Below are 18,938 nucleotides of genomic sequence, written 5' to 3'. Positions count from 1 at the left end.
CACAAAATTATACAGAGCAACATCATTTCTTCAGCCTAAAATGCATTCTCTGCCCCAAATGTTCACATTCACCATCCCTTTTCATCATTCAGGTGTCAACTCAAATATAGCCACCTCAGAAACGCCTTACTTCACCACCCTATTTAAAAAAACTCAAGAGTTCCTGTGACATTTCCTACTCATTCACAGCATTTATTACGAATTATAATTATCTAGAATTAAGCTCCCTGAGAGTAGGATTTTAGTCTTGTTCTTTGGTATAGTAACAGAGCCTAGAACTTCATTGCTTAAAAATGTGCTAAATAACTAAATATCATTTAGGAATATATTTTCATAAATCTAGAACACTATTCAAATAACATACTATAATTAAAATGTAATCTCAACAGAGATCTTCTGAATAGACTAAGATTGGAAGATAGTAGGCAGATATTTATTGACAGCCTATGACACGCTATAATTTTTTTAAAGATTTTATTTATTTGACAGAGAGACAGTGAGAGCAGGAACACAAGTGGGGGGAGTGGGAGAGGGAGAAGGAGGCTTCTAGCTGAGCAGAGAGCCTGATGTGGGGCTCGATCCCAGGATCCTCGGATCATAACCTAAGCCAAAGGCAGACACTTAACGACTGTGCCACCCAGGCACCCCTCTAGAATGTTTCAGAAGACGGCAGTCAGCAAAACCAAAAGCTCTCATGGAGCTTAATTTCTAGTGACTTAGGTCAAAACAACATCACACTCGATAACAAAACATTAGAGGCATTATAGTGAGGACAATGTTTACTATTACCATTATTAAGTGACACTGTTTATGAAGTTCTAGAAATTCAATGATCAAGTAGAAGAAACAGAAGATCTATATATGGAAAAAAAAAATCACTGAGATGCAGATGACAGAGCTACCTAGAAAATCCAAAAGAATAAGCTATAAAATATGTAATAAGAAAGTTCATATTAAGGTATTTGGTTACAAACCAAATATATAAAAATCGAGTTTTCCTGAAGAGTCACTGAAAAATTGAGAGGGGCACTATACAGAGGGATCTCATCACCATCTTATAAAAGATTGTAACAGACTTTGATCATAATTTTTACCTTTCCCAACACATTTATTTTTAAACACTAAAGAGTTGTAAATTAAAACAAAACAAAACAAAACTATGAGGAGAAAGGACTCCTGCTGTGAAAAAATACATGTCTTTGGTTCATTATCAAACCAGGAGAAAAGAAATAAGCTCAGAATGAATCTTACTATACCTCTATGTTCCAGTTATGCTGTTCCAAGGTATGGCGACATTGATCCATAGATTCTATGCCAGTCAGATCCTGAAAAGAAGGAAAAACCAAAAAGTTACTTAGGGAGAAACCAACAGTAAATATATATTTTTACCTTTTATACTTAATGAATGCTGCTGGGAAACTACACTGGAAAGTATTGAAGACAGATGTTCAAGTATGGTAAAAATGTCACTATTCAGAATTTATCTAGGGGGCACTTGGGTGGCTCAGTGGGTTAAAGCCTCTGCCTTTGGCTCAGGTCATGATCCCAGGGTCCTGGGATTGAGCCCCACATAGGGCTCTCTGCTCAGCAGGGAGCCTGCTTCCCCCCCCACCTCTGCCTACTTGTGATCTCTGTGTGTCAAATAAATAAATAAAAATCTTTTTAAAAAATTTATCTAGTCTTTTATAGCAGGTGTTACTCCCATAGGAAAATAAAAAAAGGAAAGTTTCTTACCCTTTAAAACTTCAGGGCTTTCAATTAAATGACTACTGATTAAAATCAGTTTCTCCTCTCAAACTGAAGTTTAAAAAATTAAAGATTCCTTCAACCGCTGGGTCCAGCAAAATATTCTTTAATGTTCAACAACAGTTCTGCTTATAATACATAATAAAAAAATAACATAGGTTTCCTGCAAAATGTAATGCCTTCCAATAACTTACATCATTTTACCTACTGGCATATAACCTAGCTTATAATATGAACTGTGTAAAACTGAATCTGTTATTCACAGGTTTCCCTATGATAAGTATTTTCCCTTCTCCTTGGACTGTTCTCCGATTTCACTTTGTTCCTTCTCTGGCTCCTCTTCTGCCACCCCTCTAAATGGCATTTCCCTAAAGATGCATCCCCGGTTTTCATCTCTCTATACCTACCCCACCCTGGCAATCTCATTTAAAGATTTTATCTTATTTTACTTTATGTTTGTTTATTTTACTTACTTACAGAGAGATAACAGGGGAGGAAAAGGGAGAGAGAATCTGAAGCAGACCCCATGCTGAGCACAGAGCCCGACATGGGGCTCAATCTCATGACCCTGAAATCATTACCTAAACCCAAACCACAAGTCAGACACTTAACCAACTAAGCCACCCAGGTGTTCCACTGGCAATCTCATTTGATCCTTAGTCGTCAACCACCCTTTCTACTTAGATGACTCCTAATTTATTTATTTATTTATTTTTTAAAAAGATTTTATTTATTTGACAGAGATCACAAGCAGGCAGAGAGGCAGGCAGAGAGAGAGGGGGAAGCAGGCTCCCTGCTGAGAAGAGAGCCCAATGCGGGGCCCAATCCCAGGACCCTGACCTGAGCTCAAGGCAGAGGCTTTAACCCACTGAGACACCCAGGTGCCCCAGATGACTCCTAATTTAATCGTTGGGCCTGCCATCTCTTCTGAAGTTCAGCAGCATACTTCCAATAGCCTATTCAACACACCCACCAAGCTGTGGCATCAGTATCTCACATGCATCATTTAAAACCACTACATGATAGGGGCGCCTGGGTGGCTCAGTGGGTTAAAGCCTCTGCCTTTGGCTCAGGTCATGATCCCAGGGTCCTGGGATCAAGCCCCGGATTGGGCTCTCTGCTCAGCAGGGAGCCTGCTTTCCTCTCTGCCTGCTTCTCTGCCTACTTGTGATCTCTGTCTGTCAAATTAAAAATAAAACATAAAACCACTACATGTATTAATGTCATCACCCTCCAAAATATACAGGTGGGGTGCCTGGGTCAGTTAAGCACCTGCCTTCAGCTCAAGGTCATGATCCTGTCCTAAGATTGAGCCCCACATCAGGCTCCCTGCTCAGTGGGGAGTCTGCTTTTCTCTCTCCCTCTGCCCCTTCCCCTGCTCCTTCTCTCAATTTCTCTCAGATATATAAAACTTAAGAAAAAAAAATATATATGTATGTATGTATGTGTGTATATATATACATATATATATATATATGTATATATATACACACACATATACACATGCGCACGCACACACACACACCCATACATTCACACAGGCAAAGATGACCTTGGGAACCTCAGCCTCATTTTTGAGTACTCTATGTCTTAACTCCACACTTTGTCAGCAATCAAGTTCTAACCATTTTCTGTATTATATCTATAACCACATTTCTATTCTCAGATCCAGCATCTTTAATCAAGCTCTTATAACCCTTCAACTGAACTGTCAAATCATTTTCTCTCTCCTTCTAACTCTGCCTGTATGTGTGTGCACATGTACATGCATGTATGTGTATTACTCCTCTGCTCAAAACTTTTCAGTTGATTGCATAGTAAATTCCAAAACGCTAAACGTGCCATTCAAGTGTTTGTATTACACGGCCCCAGCCTAGCTTTCTAGGTTATCTTCTATTTCCCTTTAGATGTGCCAATACTTAATAAATCTAACAGTTCATATGTTCTAATGACCAGAATTTCCAGCGGGCTAAATCCTAGACTTCCTTTGAGGTCTAATACAAAAGCCAAATCCATCTATCCATCCATCCTTTCACATAACAAATGTCTATTGCTATTATCTATTCTCTGTACTACTTACTATGCCCAAGAGATACAGAGTCTCTATTTTTTTTTTTAGTAACATTTTTTTTTTAAGATTATTATTTATTTATTTGACAGAGAGAGATCACAAGCAGGCAAAGAGGCAGGCAGAGAGAAAGGAAGGGAAGCAGGCCCCCTGCTGAGCAGAGAGACCGATGCGGGACTCGATCCCAGGACCCTGAGATCATGACCTGAGCTGAAGGCAGCGGCTCAACCCACTGAGTCACCCAGGCGCCCCAGAGTCTCTATTCTAAAGAAATTTCTCTTAACAACCAGCAAGCAGCAGGAGAAAGAGACTGATCTCAACCTCACAATAACGTGGTAATATGGACTCCTGAAGGAGCCTGAGGTTCTTGCCTTGATGCTGTACCCTGTAAAAATGGACCAGACACATTTTAACTCTTTAGGATTTAATTCTAAAAGATTTTAGCTTCTTTTATGCGCACCATAAGGGGCTTAATTTGGACTGGTTGTCCTTTCTAGACCTTAAAAAAAAAAACACAAAAAACCCCTTGGACACCTGGGTGGCTCAGTCATTAAGCATCTGCCTTTGGCTCAGGTCATGATCTCAGGGTCCTGGGATTGAGCCCCGCATTATACTCCCTGCTCAGTAGGAAGCCTGCTTCTCCCTCTTCCACTCCCCCTGCTTGTGTTCCCTTGCTTGCTGTTTCTGTCAAATAAATAAATAAATCTTATAAAAAACAAATAAATAAAAAACCTAAGTCTGAATTATTTAGTTATGCAGTTGTTTAAAAAAAAAAAAACCCACTACTATATAAATTTTGATAAGAAAAAGTGTTTATGGTTGTGGTTCCAAGTCCTGGGATCAAGCTCTGCATTGGGCTCTCGGCTCAGCCAAGAGCCTGCTTCCTCCTCTCTCTCTGCCTGCCTCTCTGCCTACTTGTGATCTCTGTCAAAAAAATAAAATACTATACAAGTTTCAAAATTAAAATTGTTAAGTTCTGTTAATTACTATAAAGCTCTATTAACAAGATCCAGTGGTTGAGGGATGCCTGGGTGGCTCAGTTGCTTTAGAGTCCAACTCAGATCATAAGATTGAGCCCGGCCATCAGACTCCGCCCTGGGTGTGGAGCGTTAAACTTAAGATTCTCTCTCCCTCTGCCCCCATGTGCCCTCTTCAAAAACAAACAAAGAAACACTGACTTTGACAGCTCTAACAGTCTAGCCTTTAGTTTCTGACCATTCTAGGCCTTTCATCAATTTGGCTACTGCCTTCTTTAAAAAAAAAAAAAAATACACACACACACACACACACACTTATTTATTTATTTATTTATTTATTTATTTCAGAGAGAGAGAGAGAAAATGAGCAGGGGGAGGGGCAGAGGGAGAAGTGGGCTGCCTGCTGAGTAGAAAGCCTGATGCATCTCATCTATCCCAGGACCCTGAGATCATTACCTGAGCTGAAGGCAGACGACCAACCAACTAAGCCACCCAGGTGCCCCTGCCTACTGACTTTTAATAGGCTCCCCCTTAACTTCCAATTTCCTCAAGACCTTCTGCAGGAGACTGGGATATCCAGGGTTTTCCCTCCTCTGTATACACTGTCATTAAAAATGAAACTCCACTTTCACCTTCTTCTCTGGGTGAATGGCCAAGCTGCCTTTATTTAAAGAAGATTTTATTTATTTACTTGAGAGAGAGAATAAAAGAGGGAGTGAGAGAGCAGGAGAGGGGGCAGGGTCAGAGGGAGAAGCAGATTTCCCACTGAGTCTGGAGACTAATGTGGGACTCTATCCTGGGACTTTAGGATCATGACCTGAGCCAAAGGCAGACACTTAACCAACTGAGCCACCCAGGTGCCCCAGTCACTGCTTTAAATTGTTTCCTATCTCTCTTATCTACGTATTATTTTCTGCCTTCTATTATGATTATTTATACTCACTTTATTGCCTTATTAGAACATACAGATGCCTTGAGAGCAGTGTCTGGAATGTATGTATAGCACACAGTAAGAATTTAAAAAGTTACAGAAGTAGTTACTTAGGACACAGTAAGGACCTAAAAAGTTACAGAAAAAGTTAGTCTAAATTAAAAAGACCGGGATGCCTGGGTGGCTCAGTGGGTTAAGCTTCTGCCTTCGGCCCAGGTCATGATCTCAGGGTCCTGGGATCCAGTCCCGCATTAGGCTCTCTGCTCAGCAGGGAGCCTGCTCCCCCCACCCCTGCCTGCCTCTCTGCCTACTTGTGATCTGTCAGTCAAATAAATAAATAAAATCTTTAAAAATTAATTAATTAATTATTTAAAAAGACCTTTTTGTATACGCTTTGATGACTAGCTATAAGCTGAAATCCTCCAGACAGTCTCACCAGATCTCATTGTATTAATACCCTAGGGCTTTAAAATCCCCAAAACTTCTGACTAGATGCTAAGCTGGGTGTTAAAAACATAAATGTGCAGACTTTTCCTGAAGGTAGGTCAGATGTCAAGTCTGGGAATTTTTTTTTTTTTTAAAGCTTCTTAATGAATTCTAATATACACTGGGCTGGGCAATTCATGGTACTGTACAGTGCTACAAACAACGAGAGATTATACTGTATGTCACTTACTAATTTAAAAAAAGAGTTATAGACATTATAGGAGAGAAAAGTCAAGAGTTATAGACATTATAGGAGAGAAAAAAAATGCACATCTTCGATATACTGAAATACTTAACCTAATCTGCAAGCAAAACTCTTTCGTAAGTAGTGAATCAGGGTGAACTGGAAGCCCAACTGAATAAGCCTGCTTTTCCATAACTACTAATGAGTACTAAAGCCATGCACTAGGAACAAGCAATGTGGACACACCTAGGACAGGACTACTTATTCATCTATCAACAAATGTTCACCACCCCAATATTGTAGATATCCAGTATACAAATACAGTTCAAATACAGTTCCTTTTTTCATTAAGTTTATATCCTACCAGAGGCAGACTGAACAAAACAAACCACACACATAGAGCAAATAAAATGAACACTTTTCTAGGTTAGGAGATTCCTCTGGATTGAGTGTTCAAGGAAAGCCTCCACAAGCGCTAACATTTCAGCAGAAAACTGATGAAAGATAAGGGTCCAGTCATGGAAAACATGCAGGAAGAGTATTCTAGGCAGGACAACAAATGTAAAAACTCTGACAAATGGATACGTGACACTATGCATTTGTTAAAAGCCATGGAACTTCATAGCAGAGTGAATCTTAATGCATGAAGTTAAAAAGATCATTTAAAAGTTCAGAGGATCCTAGGATGGAACACCAATTACAATGAAAGAATCTAGTTGTATTATAAATATATGAAACAACCTCACTGAAGGTGAAGAAAGGGAAAGGTGTGGACCTACATAGCTGCGGAAATGAGTGGAGTCTATTAAGACTAAAGGCAAAAGAAACTGCACATAAGTGCTGTTCTCCAGGTGATAAAGGTGTTTGCCATAGGGTGTTAATTCTGAAGCCACTAAATCTATCAACATATACAGGAACTGAACAACTAAGTAAACAGATGAGGGGAAGTCAGTTTCCTCAGTGTTTGAAGCAGGAAGTTACAGGAAACCAAGGGGAGAAGGCTAGAATGATCCATGTGGAAATGGATTAGAGTTGGAGACATCTGAATCAACTCTTGTTTAGCTTAATATAGAATGGTTAGAGAGAGAAACTCTTTGTATATACATATGTATACCCCTGCTCCATCAACTGAGAGGACCTAGAAGCAACAACACACACCCCAGTAGCAAGCACCCATTAACATCCAGATTTTGGTTGCTAACATCATTCTCCAAAAAAAAGGAACCACGTACCCTGGAAAAATGGGTGATCCTAGGACTAGGGCAGGAAATATATAAGGTAAGCCTAGAGAATCTCCTAGCGCCAGAAAGTAAGGAAGTGCCCCCAAAGAACCCCACAATGATGGGGGTATATCAAGAGGAGTCAACTCAAAGAGCTACCAGTAACCAAAGATAGTACAATTTGAGTAACAAAATAGTCATGGATTATACTACAAAATAAACATCCATGAGTCCACATAAATACATAAATGAATAAATGGGGGAGAACAAATATCCTGTGCAAAACAACACCAAATAATTGTGTAGATAACTATGCCTTCAAGGAGATATAACATAACCCTGTATTCCTTAAGTGTGAGCTGCGCACAGTGGCTTTCTTCCAAAGAGTACAGTATGGAAAAGGAGGTGAAAAGATTAATTATACAGCTGGGAAACCCAACACTACCACAACCAGGTAATCAAGTCAATGTCAATGGTGATAAATTGTGTTCACATTATTACATCTTATCAAGGGTACATAAACAAAGCACTTTCCCTCTGTGGTCTTCCTTCCAAAAATTAGTAACTCTTGTCTAATCATGAAAAAACCATCAGACAAATCCTAGCTGAGGGACATTCTACAAAATACCTGACTAATACTCCCCAAACTGTCAAGATCATACAAAACAAGGAAAGTCTGAGAAACAGTGACAGCCAAGAGGAGCCCAAGGAAACTCAGCTACTAAGTGTAATGTGGTACCCTAGATGGGATCCTGAAACAGAAAAAAGAACATTAGGTAAAAACTAAGGAAATCTGATTAAAGTACGAACTTTAGATAATAATAAATACACCATAATAATAATACTGATTCATTAACTATAACAAAAGTACCAAATTAATAATGTAACATGTTAATAAGAAACACTGAGTGCAAGAGACACGGGAGGTTTGTGTACTATTTTTCCAACTTCTCCATAAATCTAATTCTGAAGTAGAAAGTTTACTCGAAAGTGAAAAACTGGGGCACCTGGGTGGCTCAGTGGGTTAAAGCCTCTGCCTTTGGCTCAGTCGTGATCTCAGGGTCTGGGATCGAGCCTCACATCGGGCTCTCTGCTTGGCAGGGAGCCTGCTTCCTCCTCTCTCTCTGCCTGCCTCTCTGCCTACTTGTGATCTCTGTCAAATAAATAAATAAAATCTTAAAAAAAAAAAAAAGAAAGAAAGTGAAAAACCAAAAGTAGGGGGGGAACTTCTGAGGCAGAACAAATCTGGCAAGCTGGCAGATAAGGTCTGAGAAGAAGGCAGGGGAGAGAACATTAATCTAGGGTAGTTTTCTGAGAAGACCGTGTTATTTACTCAGAATGAGGAAAACAGCTGAAAAAATTTTTGCAGAACTGTGAGAAAAATTTACCTTTGGTAAAAAAGCAAGTGGTTTTTAAAAAGACTTATTTATTTATTTTAGAGAGAGAGAGAGCACACGCGAGTGATGGGGAGATACAGAGGGAAAGAGAGGAAGAAAAGCAGATTCCCCACTAAGTACAGAGTCTGACACAGGGTGAAGACCCTGACTGAGATCTTGACTTGAGCCAAAATCAAGAGTTAGAAGCTTAACTGAGTCACCCAGGCGCCCCTGAATTTGGGGTTTTGATTCAATCTCCATCCAAACTTTTAATTATAGAAGGAACTGGTTAAAGGGCTTTGCTTCTCTTTCCCAGACTACAAGCATCTTGAGAAGAATCTATCTACTTTTGCTTTCTGATCTTTGTAAGACTCTTCTGGTATTTTCTCACCTAGCTTGGGAACCAATCCCTCTACCCCTCCTCCCTTTCCACTAACCAGTCCTCCCCCCCACCTCCCACATCACTGCTTACAGTCACCAGGTGAGAAGCTTTCTGTATTTTCTCTCCCCTGTGAGACTCCTCTTTCCTTGATACATACAATTTTGAGCACTCTTACTTAATACACTAAGTAACTATTAGTTATATAATATTCCAATTGGCCAAAACAATTTACATATAGATGTTACAATTGCTTCTGATTTTCCACTATTAAAATAGCACTTTGATGAATATTTTTGCTTGTAAAGTTTCTTTGCATTTAGAATTTCTCCCTTTAGGGTTCAATTAAAATTATGAGCCAAGGAATACACCTAATTTTTAAAGTTCTTGATACATATTGCCAAAATGCACTTTGAAAGGTCTATTTCAATTTACACTAAACAGGGCTGGTTTCAATGTGAGTCAAAAGCTAAATATCTGGGGCGCCTGGGTGGCTCAGTGGGTTAAGCTGCTGCCTTCGGCTCAGGTCATGATCTCAGGGTCCTGGGATCCAGTCCCGCATCGGGCTCTCTGCTCAGCAGGGAGCCTGCTTCCTCCTCTCTCTCTCTCTGCCTGCCTGTGATCTCTCTCTGTCAAATAAATAAATAAAATCTAAAAAAAAAAAAAGCTAAATATGTCTCAAGCCAGTATTCATTCTCACCTGGTGCCAAAGGGAGTTCTGCAACACTAGCTTTGTTCGAACAAAAAATGTAGCAGTTTTGGCTACAGATATTACATTAGCTTGCAACCAATTCTTTCCTTCTCAAGAACATAATGTTTGGCTACTGACACTTAATGAAAACAGGTAAAACAGAGAACTTAGAAAATGTTGGGCTTAATAACCTTAGTCACTGGTTTCCAGCTTCTCCAAAATTAATTTATTTCAATTAAAAGGAACTTTTAATTTAAAATTAAAAACTTTTTAACTTGCAAAGGAACTTTTAAAAGGAACTTTAAAAAAATATATATGTTCTATGCCCAATGAGGGGCTTGAACTCATGACCCCCAGATCAAGAGTCACACTCTCTATGCACTGAGCCAGCTAGGTGTCCCTCTTTTCCCCCACCCCGCCTGCACTCAAAGGAACTTTCTTTTTCATATAACACCACATATTAACTGTACTGGAATTTAAAACTTTAAAAGGGGGGCGGACCTGAATGGCTCAGTCAGTAAAGCATCTGCCTTCAGTTGGGGTCATGATCCCAGGGTTGGCTGTGCTCTCCCTCTAAGTCAAATAAAATCTTTAAAAACAATAAAAATAAAATTTGGGGCGCCTGGGTGGCTCAGTGGATTAAGCCGCTGCCTTCGGCTCGGGTCATGATCTCAGGGTCCTGGGATCGAGTCCCGCATCGGGCTCTCTGCTCAGCAGGGAGCTTGCTTCTCTCTCTCTCTCTCTGGCTGCCTCTCTGTCTACTTGTGATTTCTCTCTGTCAAAATAAATAAATCTTTAAAAAAAAAAAAATAAAAAAATAAAAATAAATAAAAATAAAATTTTAAAAAGGGAACATTCTTTTGTAGAGAGAACCCATTTATTTATATTATCTTCAAGATGCAGTGAAGTGCCTCAGCAAATAGCAGAAAATATTTGAACAAGGGTGACTGGGTGGCACAGCAGGTTTAGCATCTGCTTCAGCTCAGGTCATGATCTCACAGCCCTGGGATCAAGCTCCACATTGGGCTCTCTGCTCAGTGGCAAGTCTGCTTCTCCCCCTCGCCCCACTGCTACCACCATGATCTATCTTGTTTTCACTCTCTCAAATAAATAAAATCTGAAGAAGAAGAAGAAGAAAGAAGAAAGAAGAAAGAAAGAAGAAAGAAGGAAGAAGAAGAAGAAGAAGAAGAAGAGGAGGAGGAGGAGGAGAAGGAGGAGGAGGAGGAGGAGGAGAAAATGTTTGAACAAATGAATCCTGTTCCTTTGCCAATAATTGACTTTATCCCTGTTTTTTTTTTCCTTTAAATATTTATTCATTTGAGACAGCGAGCCAGAGAGAGCAGGGGGAGGGGCTGAGGGAGAAGCAGATTCTGCACTAAGTGTGCAGCTCGACTTGGGGCTTGATTTCACAGCCCCAAGATCATGATCCAAGAAGCTTACCCAATTGAGCCACCCAGGTGCCCCTAAAGATTTTTATTTTCAAGCAATCTCTACACGATGTGGGACTTGAACTCCAAAGTGAAGAGTTGTAGACTCCACTGACTGAGCCAGCCAAGCACCCCATCTCTCTAGTTTTTAAGTATTTTAAAAATATTTAATTTTAAATATTGTTCTTCTCATTATCACATACTCCTACTTTGCGTCAGGCTACTAGCCATCTTTACTACATTTTCCCCAACAATCCTATGAGACAGATATTACCATCATACCCATCAGCAGTTGAGAATACTAAGACTCTAAAAAGAATTATGTGCATGTACCCCACACCAAGTCAGGTAGCACCGTAAGTGCTCAAAAAAGTTCAGCTAAATCTGCTAACCTTTATCTCCTACCTGGCTTGCTTTTCAGAACTCTGGTTTACATTTAGATCTACTAACATCTGAAGTGGCTTGAGATGGCACTGGATAAAACAGCTGCCATGGAAATAAAAGTTAATTTTAGCACCTGTACATTAACATTGGGACCTCTTTCTCCCTCTAATCTCCCAGGGCCAGCATCTAATGTCAACTGCTATTATAAATCCCCTACTGGGAAGGTGCATCCAGGTCTGTCTTACAGAGAAATATCCCTTGCTCTGAGACAGAGAAATATCCCTTGCTCTGAGATGATCTTTCCTTCCCTTCTCCTCCTCTCAGAGATAACTCCTCTTCCATTAATTGCTCTCCTAAGGATTTAGGATACTACTGCATTAATTACAACAATTTACACAAAAGTGTAATTGATCTATAGCAATAGTAGGAGAAAGGTATATATCTTTAGAGCAAAAAATACCCTGAACCCCAACCAATCTCTAATTAGCAAAATGCACTGGGGAAACTGGAGGGAAGTGTGTGGACTATTCTATATCCTTCTCCTTTTCCATCCTTGGTCTAACTTCCTCCTCTCCCAAGAGGAGGAAAGTGTGTGGACTGTTCTATAACCTTCTGGATATAGAACATAGAACTAGAGGATATAGAATACAGATACAGAATATAGAACTAGAGGAATGTGTGTGGACTATTCTACATCTTTCTCCTATTCCATCCTTTGTCTAACTTCCTCCTCTCAGAAGACAAGAGCACAGCAACACCACTTGGCAACCCACTTCCAAAATACTGAAATCCTTGACCTATCTCAAGTATGATTCAAGGAAGGTATTATAAACAATAAATGGTGTAGTGTTTTACCTAGATGTCTCATTCAACTACTTGGATAGGGCTTAGGTAACACTCTAGATTACCCAAGTGTAATCACTAGAGTGCTTTCCTAAGAAGTGTTTCTCTTCCTACACCTCATCTGTTTAATCTAACAGACACTGTAGGAAGGAGGCTGATGTGAAATCTCAGTTGAAATTTAAGTACTCTCTAAATTCCAATTGGAGTGTTGGCTCTAAGTTGCTGGGGATGGATATAACTTGTTTTCAGTTATTCCCAGAGAGAAATTTGACAAAAACCAGTGATTTTTGTTCCCTCCTACTACACAGATACCTTTGCTGTATGCAATAAGCAATATGCCCTCTCTAGTAGTAGCAAGAGAAATGGAATTTGAGGTCCTTTCAGGAAGCAATCACATACAGCCTCTATCTATTACTAAAACTCTTATATTCAGATCTTTATTATTTGTAATTACTGGGCTCCCCTAAATTAAACAGCAGCAGATGGGGTGCCTGGGTGGCTCAGTCAGTCGAGGGCCTATCTTCAGCTCGGGTCATGTTCCCCGTGTCCTGGGATGGAGCCCCATGTTGGGCTCTCTGCTCAGCAAGGAGCCTGCTTCTCCTTCTCCATCTGCCTGCCACTCCTCCTGCTTGTGCTCTTTTTCTGTCAAATTAATTAAATCTTTAAAAAAAATTTAAATACCAGCAGCTTCCATTTCCTAAGCACCTAATACTATGTAATAGGCATTATAAGTAATAAAGCCCTCATTTTCACCACTGAGAAAGCCAACGGATTCAAGAGGTTAGGTAACCTAAGAATATCCTTGTCTAGGAATAACAAGAAGTGGTAGAGCTGAGACTGAAACCTAGAATAACTATATCCAAAGTCCAGTTTCCTTCCTATGCCATACTGCTTCCCAATATAATTTAATTCCTATTAGAAGACAAGTTTTAAAAAATTCTCAATTCAGAAAAATTAAAAAAAAACAAACATTTTTTTTGTTTGAGAATACCTGGAATGTTTCTAATTTTCCCATTAAGGATTAAAGATAAGTCGGAAAGAGCAGGGACGCCTGGGTGGTTCAGTAGGTTAAACATCTTGCCTTCAGCTTGAGTCATGATCCCAGAGTCCCGAAGAGAGTAAATCAACCCCTCATTTTGCACAAAAGGCTTAGTGATGTGAAAAAGCTTTCCCAAGTTACAGAGCGTCTGGATGGCAAAACTGTCTGGTCTTTGTATTCCTGGTTACTGCTTTCTTCCTTCCCTTCTCTCTTCCCCCCCCACCTTTTTTTTTAAAAGATTTTATTTTTTAAGTAACCTCTACACCCAACATGGGCCTCAAACTCACAAGCCTGAAATCAAGAGTCACAGGTTTTACAGACCCAGGCAGCCAGATACCCAAGGTTCCTTCCTCCTTACCTACACTTACTGGTAGCTAACTACCAGCTCACAGATGTATACAAAATTGTTCTCCTTTATGCCTAGATTCAACAATTTATTGGTATAGTTTTGCTCTATGAACAAAGGGTTTGGTGTTAAATAAGCCTAGAAAATGCTGCATATAAAAATCCCTTTTGGAAATTCCCAATACATCTTTTAAATGTCTTCCTTTTAGGTAAAAAGAAAATTAACTTCACAACTGCACAAAGGAAAAGGTCTATTTTAAAAGAATACTATTAATATCCATTGAGGAGCTATCCCATAGAACTGACCTTGGAACCACAGATTAGAGATCATCACTGGATGTTATAAACCAAATGGTCCATGTGAATCAAGAGATAATCCTACCCACCTGTGTAGATTCTTAAATATTTGAAAAGTGACTGGAAACAACAACAGTATGTAGGATATTTTATGCGCAAGTATTTGAATCTACATTATTTTTTGTTAAGATTTTGTTTAATTATTTGACAGACAGAGATCACAAGTAGGTAGAGAGGCAGGCAGAGAAAGAGGGAAAGCAGGCTCCCTGCCGAGCAGAGAGCCAGATGTGGGGCTCGATCCCAGGACCCTGAGATCATGACCTGTACCAAAGGCAGAGGTTTAACCCACTGAGATACCCAGATGCCCCTTGAATCTACATTAAAATGCCACATGGAGGGGTGCCTGGGTGGCTCAGTCCTTAAGCACCTGCCTTTAGCTCAGGTCATGATCCCAGAGTCCTGGGATTGATGCCTTCGGGAAGCCTGCCTCTCCCTCACCCTCTATGGGACTCAATCCCAGGACTCATGACCTGCCTGAGCTGAAGGCAGACTGAGCCACCCAGGCGCCCCAAGTGGTTGATCTTTGCTGGAAAATTAGAGGAGACCAGAGTCTTCAATAATGCTTCATTCTAACTCTACTGCTAACTGGCTTGGGCATGAGTCTGAGGTTCAGTTTATGTCTTAGTAAAACATAAATAAAAACAGTGACTCATTGATTGAGCTGTAAAGATTAAGTATACAATACTCAATACAGCTATTATTACAAAGAAACATGGAGGAAACATTAAAAATGAGAATGTTAGGACTTTCCTCTTTACCATGCTGCAAAGATGAGAATATGACTAACTAGATTTTTTTGTTTTCCCCTTTCTCCTAAAAATGGAATACCTAATACTATTGGAAATACTTCAATAAAAGGGAGGGAGAGAGAAAAAAACATTAAGAACAATTGGAACAAACCCCCTCTGGTTAAGTGAGATTTCTGGTGAATTACTCAACTCATTCAAAAAATATTAATTCAGCAACTGTCCTGCAGCAAGTACATCAAAGAAATCAAAGTCCCAATCCACAGTAATTTTGTGGAGTAAAATGACATATACATGACTGTATTGACAACACACCAGTGCTAAAATAATCCTTAAATCTTTCAGGGGACTAGGGGAAAATGCAAAGGAAGACACAAAATTCCAAACTGAAAATTAGCAGAAGATAGTGTTTCAGAGCAAGGGATGATTAGGTATGGAGGTACCTGAAAAAGAATGTTACATTAGGGGAACTAGAAAGTCTACAAAGTATCATTGGAATAGAAAAGGAAAAGGATATGCGGCAGTTTAGCTAGCTCAATGGGTAAAGCATGCAACTCTTGATCTCAGGGTTGTAAATTCAAGTCCCGCATCAGGTGTAGAGATTACTTAAAAATAAAATCTTTTAGGGGTGCCTGGGTGGCTCAGTGGGTTAAGCCTCTGCCTTCAGCTCAGGTCATGGTCTCAGGGTCTGGGATTGAGCCCCATACACCAGGCTCTCTGCTCAGCAGGGAGCCCGCTTCCCCTCCTCTCTCTCTGCCTGCCTCTCTACCTACTTGTGATCTCTCTCTGTCAAATATATAAAATCTTAAAAAATAATAAATAAATAAAATCTTTAATTATCGGGTTGGACAGTAAAGTATGGGTCAGCTCAGGAGATTTAAAGATTTATGCAGGGCGCCTAGGTGGCTCAGTCGTTGGGCGTCTGCCTTTGGCTCGCGCCCAGTGCCCTGGGATTGCGAGGCCCATATCAGGCTCCCTGCTCAGTGGGAAACCTGCTTCTCCCTCTCCTAGTGTTCCCTGTGTTGCTCTTTATCAAATAAATAGAATCTTAAAAAAAAAAAATTGACTTATGCAGTTTTGATCAATGCAAAACGAATAAAAAAGTCTTAAGAGAGTGACATGAAATGTTTGTTAAAAAATTGTTCTGGAAAAAGTAGGAAAGCTGAAGTTGAAAAAGAGATCTGAAACTAAGGGCACCAATATAACGTTACTGAAATATCCAAAGGAAAAATAGAGTGTACACTAGGGTAGAGGCAATGCAGATATATTAGAGGGTTAACTGAGGATAGTGGATTTTTTTGTTTGACTTCTCTGTAATTTTTTTTTTAGTACTTAGTTCCTTTTATTTATTTATTCTGAAGAATAGCTGACACACAATTTAACATTAGTTTCAGGTGCATAAGATAGTGATTCAACAAGTCTATACATTCTCCTATGCTCACCACAAGTGTAGCTACCATCCATCACCATACTACCATACAAGAGTACAATTCTAATGACTATATTCCCTATGCTGTAGTTTTGATCCCTGTGATATTTCTTTAATTTCAATAGGAACTTACACATACTCAAATACTTTTTTTTTTTTTAAGATTTTATTTATTTGACAGAGAGAGAGACAGCAGAAGAGGGAACACAAGCAGAGAGAATGGAAGAGGGGAAAACAGGCTTCCCACTGAACAGGGAGCCCAATGTGGGGCTCAATCCCAGGACCCTGGGATCATGACCTGAGCCAAAGACAGACACTTAACAACTGAGCCACCCAGGTGCCCCTAAAATAAAGACTTAAAAAAAATCCCCAAAGGGCACCTTTATTTGAGAGGGTTTTATTATGTTTTTAAACAAACATTTTGGGATGCCTGGGTATCTCAGTCAGTTAAGCGTCTGTCATCAGCTCAGGTCATGAGCCCAGGGTCGTGGAATAGAGTTCCGCATTGGGCTCCTTACTTGGCAGGGAGTCTGCTTCCCCCTCTGCCTGCTGCTCCCCCTGCTGGGCACTCTCTCTTTGACAAATAAATAATCTTTAAAAAATTTAAAAACAGGCATTTAAAAAAAGATTTATTTATTTGAGACAGAGAGAGAGAGAATGAGAGAGTGCACACAAGCAGGGAGGACGGTCAGAGGGAGAGGGAGAGGCAGACTCTCTGCTGATCAGGGAGCCTGATGTGGTGGGCTCAATCTCAGGACCCTGAGATCATGAGCTGAGCCTAAGGCAGATGCTTAACTGACTAAGCTAGCCAGGCACCCCACAGACATTATTTCTTAAAAGGTTTACAGAAATACTCGAAGTATAGCCCCCACTCTGCCCCAAAACCTTGTGTATGGCAATAAATACCATATGCAAAGTGAAAGACCTAGGAATAATATTGATAATTTATTTCACAGACAGGTTAATATTCTTAACATAGTTTATAAAGATAGATAAGAAAAAGGACAACAAACTGACAGAAAACAAAAACTATACAGAGTTTGACAACACACTGTTGGTAAGGCTCTTAGGGGCCTCATACATTGTTCATGGGAGCACAAAATAGTACAACCCTCATAGAGGAAAATCTGACAAAATCTAACAGTTACATGTTCAGATATACACACATAAGCATCTAACCTTTGAGCCAGAAAGCTTTCCAGGAAGCTATCCCATAGATGCATTAGGAAAAACATAATGTCATGCATAACAGTACTTATTGCCCTACTATTTGTAACAGGTAAAGATAAGAAATAACCCAAAGATCCATCAACAGGGGGCCAAATCATGGTATATCCATATAACAGAGTATCACACGGCTATAAATATGAAAGAGAAGTAATTCCCTACAATGCTATGCAAGAACTACCAGGAGATAATAGGTATAAAAATAAGATGGAGAATGGCAGGCAGTGGGGGGGGGGGTGCACGCAGTAACTGTTAACAGACCCTCTGTTGGTTTCAGCTTGTGATCTGAGGGTCATGAGATCGAGTACCCCCACATCAGACTGGACTCCATGTTCAGAGGGCAGTCTGCTTAAGATTCTAGCTTCCTTTTCTTATGCCCCCCCTCCTCATATACACGTGTTCTTGCTCCCCCACCCAAAAAAATATTAAACATCTTGAGGCCCCTGGGTGGCTCAATGGGTTAAGTGACTGACTCTTGATTTCTGCTCACGTTGTAATTTTAGGGTCATGGGATCGATCCCCATATGGGGCTCCATGCTCAGCGTGGAGTCTGCTTGTCCCTCTCCCTCCCCCAGCTTGTACTCTCCCTCAAACAAATAAATAAAATATCTTAAAAAAAAAAGAAAGAGGAATAGAAGCTAGATTTCTTTATGAGCATATTCATAGGGAACCTGGGTGGCTCAGTTGGTTAAGTGACTGCCTTCAGCTCAGGTTATGATCCTGGAGTCCCAGGACTGAGTTCCATAATGGGGCTCCCTCCTCAGAGGGGAGTCTGCTTGAGTCTGCTTCTCCCTCTGACTCCTCCCCTTTCTTGTGTTCTTGCCCTCTCTCAAGTAAATAAAATCTTTTAAAAAAACATATTCATAAATCTATATTTATTTTACATATTTATAATATGTAAATATTTATAAGACAAATTTTAAAAAGCAGCAGCAATCCCTAAACACAAGATTTTAAGTCAAAGACTATAATAAGAGATGAGGAAGAACACTATATCATACACAAAGGGTCTGTCCAACAAGAAGATCTAACAATTTTAAATATCTATGCCCCTAATGTGGGAGCAGCCAACTATATAAACCA

At 40.0% G+C, this 18,938-nt stretch overlaps 1 protein-coding gene across 1 annotated transcript in view; it reads right to left on the bottom strand.

Annotated features, from left to right (window-relative positions):
- Window positions 1–18,938, bottom strand: part of FAF2 (Fas associated factor family member 2) — a 64,651-nt gene that overhangs the window by 28,678 nt on the left and 17,035 nt on the right. Inside the window, exon 2 of the mRNA XM_059417409.1 lies at window positions 1,257–1,325. Within this exon, the coding sequence (XP_059273392.1) occupies window positions 1,257–1,325 (69 nt within the window). The remainder of the gene's footprint in view (window positions 1–1,256; window positions 1,326–18,938) is intronic.

This window comes from Mustela nigripes, chromosome 12 (genome assembly GCF_022355385.1).
Source record: "Mustela nigripes isolate SB6536 chromosome 12, MUSNIG.SB6536, whole genome shotgun sequence".
Lineage (NCBI taxonomy): Eukaryota > Metazoa > Chordata > Mammalia > Carnivora > Mustelidae > Mustela > Mustela nigripes.
Note: the sequence above shows the minus strand (reverse complement) of the source record. Positions and strands in the feature narration are given on the sequence as shown.